The 12,717-nt window shown below is 40.8% G+C and overlaps 1 protein-coding gene across 5 annotated transcripts in view; it reads left to right on the top strand.

Annotated features, from left to right (window-relative positions):
* The window catches only part of MAEL (maelstrom spermatogenic transposon silencer), a 46,905-nt gene that overhangs the window by 2,613 nt on the left and 31,575 nt on the right, over window positions 1-12,717 (top strand). For 2 of the 5 annotated variants that reach the window (XM_055365051.2, XM_055365059.2), the window contains exons 2-3: window positions 11,232-11,315; window positions 11,568-11,660. In XM_055365051.2, the coding sequence (XP_055221026.2) occupies window positions 11,604-11,660 (57 nt within the window). In that variant the 5' untranslated portion in view covers window positions 11,232-11,315; window positions 11,568-11,603. Of the gene's footprint in view, window positions 1-7,061; window positions 7,183-10,288; window positions 11,316-11,567; window positions 11,661-12,717 lie in introns of those variants that run through there. The other 3 variants (XM_019026181.4, XM_004027837.4, XM_019026177.3) reach the window with 3 other exon arrangements.

Here is a 12,717-nt window from a genome sequence, read left to right as displayed (position 1 = left end):
GTTTTCCATGTAGTGCCCTGCATGTCTACTTTATAGCCAGAGAGGTACACATGGTGTATCCTGAATCTTCCTGAGTGAGTGGGGCCCAGGCCATCCTGAAGGGGATGCTAAACTGGAGTGAATCACAATGTGTGCCCCTCCATCACCTTGCACATGTTGTTACCAAGGTGATGAAGGGTTAATATAAATTTTGAAGTATATGTAATGATTCAAAACATGTAGCCTAAGGGATGGAGGTGGAAAAAGGATGGGAAAATGGTGTTATTTTGCCATATTGGTGGTGGGTGATGGGATATGGCACTCAGAGTCCCAATGTGGTTTCTGAACTTCCAGTATCAGGATCATATTACTGTGTTTGCTTAAACACAGATTCCCAGGCTCTACTAAAAATAATGAGCTCAGAAACTCCAGGTGGAGCCCATAAATCTGCAGTTTAACCACTTTCCCCAGGTGCTTCCGATGCACAGTAATGTTTAAGAAGCAATACCTATCTTTTTGTTCTCCTGAGAAGCTGTTGAGCTGATGTTTTCTAATGAGCCTTGTATCTGGTTAAGCTCCAGTTGTTCATTCATTCTGACCTAATAGGACAGGACCCCAAATAGAGAGATTGGTTCATCACAGCCAAGGAAGGGGTCTGGCTCTGCAATACTTCAAACTTTCTACTGCAATGAGACAAACATGTCACAACAATGACCTGTATGGGACCAGAACAAGATTCCCAGGAAGCCACAACTGGGATTGTATGTGGTGGGGGGACTAACAGGCTGCTTCAGCAAAGCTCTACACTAGAGAACAGAATTAGGACACAGAGAAAAGAGAAGTGAACCACCACAAGGAGACATACTGGTAGCTGGTAGCAACCACATAGTTATAAATATAATATAGCTGAATCCTCTTTAAAACATGATTTCATTGCAGACACACAGGCATGCATGCACATGAATACTGCTTAACGTGAGTCTGTTTAAAGCACACAGATAAAATCATATTTCTCCTTCTCCTCTCTGATCCTGCATTCCAAGAGGAATATATGAAGTATGACTCTGAAACAGATACCATTTTTCTCATGTAAGTTTGGTCCATATTTTTTTTTCTCTTGCTACCTTTTGGGTTTGTTATCTTTCCCATCCTCCATACCTTCAAAACCACCCTCAATGAATTATAAGTTAAAAAAAAACTAAATTAAACCAAGGAACTAAAAAAACTGGAACCCAGAAAACCAAGGAACTAAAAAAAACTGGAGACTCTAGGCACCCTATACTGAAAACCAAAAACATTTTCAATCTTGAAGTCTTTTCATGTTGAATAAATTGTTTCATTAAGAAAATGCTTTAAAGAAAGGAAATGCAAGTATACAAATGCATTATGCCAAAACAAAACAAAACAAAATCTGAACTGGCAAGAACAGTGGACACTAGACACCATACTATCTAGAAATTTAAAAAGGTAAAGGCCTGGGAGAATGTGTTGAAAACTCCATGTACTTCCAGCAGATTTAATCCAAGAACCTGCAGTCTCAGGCTTCAAATCCAACTGCAGTGGTGCTGGGTACTGAATTAGGTGATGCTTTGTGTGCCCCATCCTAAAGCTAGATCCTGCTCAACAGTGGGGGCAGCCCTTGCCTGAATTAGCTCTCTACCAAAGCATTCCCTAAAAAGGTCCATCCAAGGATAATGTGCAGAAAAAAAGAACATAAAAGTATATTTAGAGCTTGGTATCAAATATGAAAAAATACATTTAAAAGGGACAAAGGAAATAAATGAGTAACAGTGGTTATCTCTGGGAAGATCATCATTCATTTATATTTTTTCTTTATAATTGTCTTTCTTTCTTTCTTTTAGAGACAGGGTCTGACTCTGTCACCCAGACTGGACTGCAATGGTGCCATCGTAGCTCACTGCAACCTTGAACTCCTAGGCTCAATGCTATCCTCCTGCCTCAGCTTCCCAAGTAGCTGGGACTGCGAGTGCATGCCACCATGCCCAGCTAATTTTTAATTTGTTTTTTTTTTTTTAGAGACTGCATCTTGCTATGTTGCCCAGTCTGGTCTCAAACTCCTGGGCTCAAGCAATCCTCCAACCTCAGCCTCCCAAAGTGCTGGGATTACAAGTTTGAGCCACTGTGCCCAGCCTATAATTTTCTATACCCTCTAATATTTCTATAATATAGGAAAAGGTGCTGAGGAAAAGGTGCTGGACAAAAGCTGTGCCCATGCCAAAATTTACTCATTGTGAATTTGTCCTCCAGTCTCTAGGACATCCCTGCAGAAAGGAGAGAAGCAAGGAGAAGGAGTGACAGGTGTTTTGTCAGGCCTGTGTCTTCAGCCAGATACAAAGCCCCCACATGTACACCTGCTCTCATTATGTCTCATTCGTGAGCAGTTAATCAAGTTAATTATGAGCAGTTGAGCCCTGGGAGCTTTTACTGACAGTGCAACCTATAATTTCTTTGAAAGTTACAGAGCCAGAGATGAAGGTTACTGCTCTTTTAGGAGCCCTGTCTCCAGTTTTTGCTTTTGTTTCTGTTTTTGTTTCATTGTTAGCATCCTTTGGAGACCAGAACAGCATTGACAGCCCCCCAGATGAGCAGCACAGCAATTCTTATACTAGTGGTCAAGCAGCTTCCTACAGCCAAAAGGCTATAGGAAGAAAGGGTAACTGGCTGCCCTACAGTTTACACGATGAAGCTGCCTTGGGCTCTGGGTCTTGGTGATTTAGCCAGAAGATTGTTTCTCAGAGCCCAGCCCTACACATTCTCCTAAAGGCCTTCTTCCTGGCATAGGTCAAAGACAGAACCTGAGAGAGGGAAATGAGCCAGAACAAATATGTCATCCGATGACCTCACCCCCAGCAAATGGGCAGGGAAGAGAGTTAGAATGAGAAGGCCAGAACATGGAGCACCATGAAAAGAAACTGCTCAAGCAAGAGAAGTGGCATGTGGGCTTTAAAGACCAGGGTTAGAAAACAGCAGCCCTGACCTTTGTGTTGAAGTAGCGGGGTGAGGATCTCTCATAGAAGTGTTAATTCTGTACTCCTTCCCCAATTCTGAGTAGGTGCCTTTTACATAGAGATGATCAATGTGTACTTGTCTAATTAATTACAAACTGTCCCCAGTGTATTCATCTTCCCTTTTGCTCATCTCTCCTTTTCTTTTCCCTGAATTCATTCATTTATTCCACACATTTATTGAATACTTACTATATTCTAGACACTATGCTATCTAGAAATTAAAAACGAATATGAATTCAAAGATGAATGAATCACAGCCCCTTATGTCAAATAGCTTACATTTGAGTTGTCTGCATGTGTGTAGAGAGGGAGGGAGGGAGGCAAATATGTGGTCTTTATTGATGGTGTGACAGGGCCTGTATTAGGACATGTACCAAATATGGTAGGAAAATTAAGTGGGGGAGGGTCAATTAGTTATCAGTAGTCCTGGTCAGAGATATCTTCATGAAAAGGTGACCCCTGAGCTAAGCTTTAACATCATCTGGACAGAATTTCTAGGGGCAGAAAGGGAGCAGGAGGTAGTACAGATGCACAAGCAATAGGCAGAGGTGAGAATAGGAACTGCTGCCCAGAGCATAGGTTTACAAAAGGCAGAGTCAGCAATAAGGCTGGAAAGGTAGGCTGAGGTTGAACCAAGGGAAACCAGGCTAGCAGATCTGGATGTAATTCCACCGGCAATGTACCATCCATGAGAATTTCTAGGTAGAACAAGATCAGACCTGTGTCCCAACCAAGTTATTCTGGCCACAGGGTGTAGGATGAATTGATGGAGACAGAGACAACAGATTGAGGTCTCTTCCATGGGAGAGCTCATTACAAGAGCTCATTACAAGAGCTCATTACAAGAGCTCAAGCACCTAACAAGGGGCAGCACAAAGAGAATGCTAACATCAATTGGGAAAGACATTGCAAGGAGTCACAAGAGGTAGAATTCACATGTATATTGCAAGCAGGAGGAATCAACCAGACATCAGGTTGAGTTACTAAAGATCTGAGAGCACATTCAAACAATGTCTAGATGGTACTCAGAAATTTATCACTTAACTTTGGCAAAGCATCAGGTAATAAACAACCTTGAACATCTAAGATAAACAGATTGGAATGAGTGTTAAGTTGGGATCTCATAGAGATGTCAAAGTCACTCAAAGGCTGTGTGGCATGTGGAAGTCACTTCACCACTCTAAGCCTCAATCTCCTTTTCTGCAATATGTGGATAGTCATGGAATCTATTTCATAGGGTTGTTGTGAAGGGGAGATAAGATAACCCTTGTGGAGTGTTTAGCAGAAAGCTGGATGTAGCTTGCAATGAATGTCACCTATTATTACTACTATTATTATTATTAGCACAGGAGGGAAGATGCACACTGAATAATGTTGGCCTTCACTTAAACTACCATCAGGAAAAAACTCAGCCACATTTTCCAAGAACACTTGTGGTGCTCTTCAGTGGTTTGCATAACACGTACTTGGTTGAAATTCACACCTTATACTTAATTAAAAAAAAAAGTAATAGTCATCCAAATTGCCAGTGGTTTCCCCCAATTTAGACAAAAATCTAAAGTCCTTATGGAGGCCCTGTAAATCCTGTATGATCTGGCCCTACCTCCCTCTCTAATATTCTCTCTACTTTCCCCCTCACTCACTTTACTCCAGCCATGTGACTTACTTTGCTTTTCCTCAAACATACCTGATATGCTCCCACCTCAGAGCTTTTGCACTTGCTATTCTTTCTGCCTGGAATGCTCTTCTCCAGATATCTTCACGGTTTGCTTGCTCTCTTCCTTCTAGTCGTTGCTCAAATTTCATTTCTTCATATAGGGCCTTTAATAACCACCCTAAAATTGTACCCTCTAACTGTTGCTATTCCCTGATCTTACATTATTTTTCTTCATTGGACTTATTGTCCAAAAAGATGTTCTGACATCTTGTTATATACATAATAGTTTATTTATTACCTGGGTTTTTTTCCACTATAAGCTTTTTTCTATTCAACCTATTGTGCTTAAAATAGAGGCTGGTATTCAGTGAGCTCTTAATAAATATCTATTAAATAAATGAACCACTTGCTACTGGAATCACTCCCCTCTCTTGGTTTTCCTGCCTTTATTCCTACTTTTTCACATGTTCTTCTCAGTCATCTTTACTGGGTCTTCCTTCTCTGGCTTCTAAATGCTAGTGTTCCTCAGGACTCCATCCTGGATCCTTTTTTTCTCTCTCTTCACTCTCTCCTTAGGTGATCTCATCTAGTTCATGAATTTAAATACCATCTTTATGTGGCTTACTTCTGGATTCTTTCTCAAGCCCAGAACTCCAGACTTACATGGTCAATTGCCTACTTGACATCTCCACTTGAATATATAGTAGGCATCTCAAAATGAACATGTCCATAATAGAACTCTTGATCCACCCCCTCCACATATTTCAACCCAAACCTGCCACCCTTTAGAATTTCTGAATAGAAAAAAATCAATCTGGTTGGAAAATGGGGAAAGCTGTTCTGTTTATGTAGGACTTAAGTAAAATAGAAAAAAAATCAATTTTATCAAAGAAGGAGAAGAGCAGTGGCTCACACCTGTAATCCCAGCACTTTGGGAGGCTGAGACAGGCAGATCACTTGAGCCCAGAAGTATGAGACCAGTCTGGGCAACATGGAAAAACCCCGTCTCTACAAAAAATACAAAAATTAGCTGGGCATGGTGGCGCACACCTGTAGTCCCAGCTACTCGGGAGGCTGAGGTGGGAGGATCACCTGAGCCCATGGGACTGAGGCTGCAGTTAGCTGTGATTGCGCCACTGCACTCGAACCTGGTTGACAGAATGAGATCCTGTCTCAAAAAAAAAAAAAAATGGACCTATGAGGAGAGGAGCAGATAATAGAAATTATTGGGAGCTTTGGACCTTGGACCCTCCTTGGCATTAGCACTGTCTCCCTCTGCCCCAAAGTCCTCCCTATCTTAGTAAAAGCACTAAGTGCCCATGGGTTACTCAAGCCAAAATCCTAGGACTCCTCCTTTTTTCTTACTCCTACAACCAATCCATTAGCTAGTTCTGTTTTTCCCAAAATACAATTTGAGCCCAGCCTTTCCTTTCTGTTCGAGGTTGCCATCATCACCCACATGGACTCCTGAAGGAGCCTTCTAACTGGTCTCACCATGCCCATTCTTAATGCTTTGAACCCTTTCTCCAAATAGAAAACATGACATGTTTTTTAAAAACCCTTAAATAGAGTAGATCTCAAGTGTTCTCACCACAAAAAAAGTATAAGTATGTGAAGTACTGCATATGTTAAGTCATTCGATTTAGCCATTCCACAACATATACATATTTTGAAATACGTTGTACACAATAAATATATACTATTTGTATCTGTCAATTAAAAATAAATAAATATAAAATAACCCCCCTAAATGAACAACAATTGTACTTAGAGCAATACTCGAACCCCTTACAATGGTCATGGTCAAGCCAAAATCCCTGTTGATCACTCCAACCTCAGCAGGCACCATTCTTCACCTGACTAGATACAGTACAGCAACACTAACTAGTCTTCCATCTGTTCTGAAGAGACACCCAATTCTTTATCACCTGAGGCTTTTACACATACTGTTCCCTCTGTCTAGAACTCTCTTCTTTCAATTCTTCACATGACTAGCTCTATTCCTTCCATCCTTTCTCATTATAAAAGCCACCTGCTCCTCATAGAGGTTTGCCCTGATCACCCATCTAAAAATTTGGTAGTTAAATCTAGATATGGTTTTAAAAATGTTAAAATATGAAAAAGCCATCTTGCCCAAGGTGGAGTAACAGGAAATGAATGTATCCAGTAGCTTGAAACAAAACTGCAATTACTTTTGCACCAACCTAATAAAAAAACTGGTCAAAATATATGAAACAATGTTTCCAAACACTAGACATTGGGGAGTAGAGATGAGTAACCCCTGAAAGAACCACAGCAAACAAGGTGAGCTCTGTGATTGCCACAGGTAGCTGCCTGGAGAGAGTACCGGAATGCAGCATCACAATGGGTTACCTAGGCAGAGCCCAGTGGAGTCTCCTTGAGTTGAGGAGATGGAGGTGGGTGTCAAGGTGCGCCACAGTGGATAGAGTTTGCAGGGCAGAGTACCAGAAACAAGGGAACAGCACAATCACCAAAAAAAAAGGCTCTGGAGATATGGTAAGGATCTCCCTTGAAGCCTGAGCTGAATACTGATCAGTGCATGTGTGGGAAGAAACTACACAGAGCCAAAGAAAGAACAACCTGAAAGGATTACAAGTAACCATCCTTGGAATTCACATAGGACTAGAAATAGTTTATATTCCCATCAGCCAAAGTGGAATTTGGCTCCAAATTTTATGGAATATCAAGTACAGTACTCAGAAAGATGTTATATCAGTAGAGGAGAAAACTAGCCTTAAAGATTGCTCTGATCTCAAATAACAAAGCAGAAAAGTAAGCCTAAAAAGAGTGAAAACCAGACTCAAACTGTTTCCAAGTAACAGAACTGTGTCCCAAAACAAAGCCCAAAAATGTTTATAAGAATATAGAAATATGCAGCATTAAACAGGGTAAAATTTACAATGACCAGCATCCAATCAAATATTACCAAGCATACAAAAGAAGCAGGACAACATAATCCATAAGAAGAAAAATCAATCAGTAGAAACAGACCCAGAAATGAAACAGATAATACAATGAGTAGACAAGAATTATGGTTATTATAATTATATTACATGTTGCAACTGTATTCCATGTTAAACAACGTAAAGGAAGGATAGACTATGTTAAGAAGAGATATGCTTAAAGATTTTTAGATTTTTTAAAAATACCCAATCAACTTCTAGAGATGAAAATAATCTGATATGAAAAATACACTGGATGGAATTAATGCAGATTAGACATTACAGAATAAAGTATTAGTAAACACAAAGACACCAATGGACACTATGCAAAATGAAACAGAGAAAAAAGACTGAAGGAAAAAAATGAACAGAGCATCAATAAACCATGGGCAACTTCAAGCAGTGTAAAGGAGTAGTGAGGAAACTTTAGGGGATGGATATGTTCATTATCTTGATGGCAGTGATGGTTTCACAGGTGTACACGTAAGTTTAAATTCAATAAATTATACACTTTAGATATATTGTGTTTATTATAGTTCAGTCATATCTAAATGTTGTTATAAAAAAAAAGCAATGTGAAATTAAAATCCCAGATGATACCAACGTGGGAGACAGAAGTGGGACGGTGGTGCGTGGAGTGAGAGAGTCTGAGTGGGAAGAAGTAATAATTTTCTAAGCTGCTTGTCTATTTGGGAAGAGGGGATGTGAATACCTATTAGCTGTAAAAGTTGTGATAAAAATGGAAGTTCTAAAACAAGTACACTAAAATTTATGGGTAACAGCAGAATGAAGAAAAATAGAATGTATAGCTTTAAAACCAGTGGAAGAAAAAGTACAGCAAAAAATACTTATCAATCCAGCTCACGCAGAGAAGGGAAAAATTAGAAACATAATAAACAGGCAAGAAAATAAATTGAACAAAGCTTTTTATTCAAGAAACTAAAAAAAGAAACATAAAACAGCCTGAAGTAGAAAGAAGGAATTAATAAACTTAAGGCAGAAAAGTGTGAAAAGGGAAAGAAAAACTGTAAAGTGGATCAATAAAACCAAAAGTGTTTTTTAAAAGATCAATAAAATAAACAAAATTTGGCAAGTATTAAGGAAAAAATCTGGAAGGCATAAATAATTAGGAATGAAAAGGAAGGGGACGTGTGTGTGTGTGTGTGTGTGTGTGTGTGTGTGTGTTTAAAATTACAATCAACTGTTACATTTGTTTTTATGCCAATGTTTTTTAAAGTCAACTTTATTGACTTTAAAATGAAACATACCTATTTTAAGTCCATAGTTTGATGAATTTTGACAAATATATACTACTAATAGCCACCAACACCACAATTAAGGTAGAGAACATTTCTGACAACCCAGAAGGTTCCCTGTGTCAGTTCTCAATCTCCCCTCCCCACCTCCTAGCTCCAGGTAATGCTGATCTGATTTTTATAACTACAGTTTTACCTTTTCTCAAGTTCTGTATACACTGAATCACATCCTATGTATACTTTTATGTATGCCTTCTTTCACTCAACAAAATTTCAAAATTCATCCATGTCGAATATCAATAGTTCATTACTTTTCATTCTTGAGTAGTAGTCTACTAAATGAATGTGCCACAATTTATCAGTTCACCTGTTGATGAACATTTGGGTTGTCCAGCTTGGAGCTCTTATGAATAGTGCTACTCTCAAAATTCATCTACAAGGCTTTGTGGATATATATTTTCATTTTCCTAGAAGAATGGAATTGCTGGGTCCTATGATAAGTATAAGAAACTGTCAAGCAGTTGTCCCACCAGTAATGTATGAAAGTTCCAGCTGCTTCAGATCCTTGCCATATTTTATACCAATACACTAGAAAAATCTAAATGAGATAGACACTTTTTCTAGGAAAATATAATTACAAAAATTAGGTGAAGAAAACTAAGAAAACTGAGAAGACTAATAACCATACAAAAGATATTGAAATGGTAGTTAAAGGTGGACGCACCCTCCAAAGATATAAAAGATCAGAGAGTTTTACTAATAAGCTCTACCAACCTGTCAAGGAATAGATAATTCCCATCTATTATTCTATCTGAACACAACCCTGATACCAATATTTGATAAAGAAAATACCACAAAATCTATACAGTTCAATATTACTATAATCAAGGAAGCCAAAATTCTATATTATGTTTTTTAAAAAATAAGCAAAGCCTCATGATCAACAATAGTTTATACTAGGAATGGTAGGCTGCATCAACGTTAGAAAACTCTAGCAATATTCTTTATGTTAACAAATTAGGCCGGGTTCAGTGGTTTACGCCTGTAATCCCAGCACTCTGGGAGGCCTAGGCAGGCAGATCCTTGAGCCCAGAAGTGTGAGACCAGCCTGGGCAACATAGGGAGACCTCGTCTCTACAAAAAAACAGAAAAATCACCAGGGCCTGGTGGTGTGCACCTGTAGCCCCAACTACTCGGGGGGCTGAGATGGGAGGTCCTACTTGAGCCCAGGAGGTCTAGGCTGCAGTGAGCCGGGATCGTGCCACTGCACTCCAGCCTGGGTGACAGACTGAGACCCTGTCTAAAAAAAAAAAAAAAGTTTAAAAGATAAAACCGTGTGATTACCTGAAAAGATCCAGAAATTTAGCAAATTTTCAACTGCCATTCTTGATTTTAAAACATATACATACCCCATATATACATACACTTAGAAAGCTGACCCGAGAAAGGAATTTTCTCTGGGAAACGTAATTAGAAAACCGAGAGAACCAACTAGCACGATGTAAACTAGTATAAGAGATCAGCAGTGTGACTATATACACAGGACCAACACTAAAATCAATACCTTCTCTAGACATCAGTAGTAACCAATTAGAAAATATAATTTTTAAAAGAAATTTTTCATAAAAACTCATATTGTTAATTAGGAATAAAATTGACAAAAAGGAAAGTTTTATGAGGAAATCTATAAAACTTTAAGGATATTTTAAATCTCAACCTCTTCCTCTGTTTCCTTCTAACACTTATTTTTGAAGGTACTTTTAAAAAATTCGAGTTTTGTTGCTTCACTGGTTTTTGTCATCCTCTCCCCTCATTCGATTGTAAACTTGAGGGCAAGGAAGACCTTAATTGTCATGTTCCTCATACATGTTCCTCAACACTTTTCACAGTGCTTGGCATAAAGCTGGCTGACCCTTTGTACCTGTAAAACGCGGAAGCACCCGCAGTTCCTCTTTTTCTCTACCTACTTTGTCGCACATTACGCAATAATGTACAGAAATTGCTCCAGGCCTCCCACGTGACAATGCCTCCGCCTGTCACGCACCCAGCCAATCAGAGTACTTGGCACCTGCGGCGGCGCTCTCCCCCCACCTCACCCGCAAGGCGGCACGAGCCGGAATCTTCCAGTCTCAGGCTGTTTGTTCCCCCAGCGGGGCAATGCGACTGCGTGTCGCTTCCTGATTGGCCGAGAGTTGCGGGCTGCGTGCGCAGGCGCCTACCTCTGTTACTTAGGGCGGGAGCCCGGCGAGGGCGTCGGTGCTTTGTTCTGTCTGAGGCCAGGAAGTTTGACCGCGCTGCCATGCCGAACCGCAAGGCCAGCCGGAATGCTTACTATTTCTTCGTGCAGGAGAAGATCCCCGAACTACGGCGACGAGGCCTGCCTGTGGCTCGCGTTGCTGATGCCATCCCCTACTGCTCCGCAGACTGGGCGGTAAGGCTGGAGCGGAGTGAGAGGGCTGGGCAGGGCAGTTGGGCAAGCCGGAGGGTGAGGCGGGAGGGCAGAAGGCCTCGAGGAGGTCAAGCGGCTTGGCCCTGCCAGAGGAAGAGGAAGGCCTCCGTTTGTGGCCCTGGGCAAACCGACACCAGAACCACCTCCCTGTAATGCCCCAGCATCTGCCTGCGGGCCCTGGAGCACGGGATCCTCACGGCTGTTTCTCTTCTTTGCCCCTTCAATCCCCAAAAGCTTCTGAGGGAGGAAGAAAAGGAGAAATACGCAGAAATGGCTCGAGAATGGAGGGCCGCTCAGGGAAAGGACTCTGGGCCCTCAGAGAAGCAGGTAAAGTTAACGAGAGAAGAGCCGCCATCTGCCTGGCACATAGGCATATTCAGTAAAGGCTGGATGAGTGAATGAGTGAATGTCAAGGGTAGACTGCTTTGGGGGTTCGGTTAGTGCGAAGACGACGTTCTTCTTTTCCCCTGGTGTCAGAATGCCTGTTAAAAAAAAAACAACAGCCTCCACAACTAGGGCATGCACACATTGGTGTAATTTGATGGTGAAAGGCCTGGGGAATTCCTGTTAGGAAACCTGTAGACAATACACTTTGATCGGTAATGGGAGTGTAACATCTAGGGGTTGTACTAGATGACATCAAGGTGTCCCTTTCAACTCTTCTGTGATTAATGAGCCTTGGCGGGGGTTGGGGGGTGGGCAGTGGGGGCTTAAAAGTAGTTTAGACCATTCTGTCTTTTTTTCTTTAGCAAAATATACCATTCTTTTAAAAATGACAGCTGAAACAAAGCCAGCTGCTGTGTTTAAAATATTGAAATAACAAGACTTGGATTAGTTGGTGTATATGTGTATGTCTTACAAGAGTTGAATAGGCTGGGCACGGTGGCTCACGTCTGTAATCCCAGCACTTTGGGAGGCGGAGGTGGGCGGATCACTTGAGGTCAGGAGTTTGAGACCAGCCTGGCCGACATGGGGAAACCCTAACTCTACTAAAAGTAAAAAATAAAAAAAGCTGGGTGTGATGGCAGACGCCCGTGGTCCCAGCTACTCAGGAGGCTGAGGTGGGAGAATCGCTTGAACCTGGGAGGCAGAGATTGTAGTGAATCGAGATTGCGCCACTGCACTCCAGCCTGTGCGAAAGAGCAAAACTCTGTATCAAAAAAAAAAAAAAAAAAAAAAAAGTTGAATGAAGTTTATTTGGGTAAATTTCTGTGTAGTAGAATGTTAAAGTACTAAATAAAATTTGTTTTCTTGTTGATTTGTATCAGGAAAGTGCAAGGTAATTGTTGATGCTACCCTACCCTTTGTTTTTTCCATTCTTACATGGTAAAATTCCATTCTTAAACTGTCAACATTGGATTGAAATTCAAGAGATAGTTTTATT

The sequence above is a fragment of the Gorilla gorilla genome, chromosome 1 (assembly GCF_029281585.2).
Source record: "Gorilla gorilla gorilla isolate KB3781 chromosome 1, NHGRI_mGorGor1-v2.1_pri, whole genome shotgun sequence".
In the NCBI taxonomy this organism is placed as follows: Eukaryota; Metazoa; Chordata; class Mammalia; order Primates; family Hominidae; genus Gorilla; species Gorilla gorilla.
This window is presented reverse-complemented; position numbering and strand designations above follow the sequence as displayed.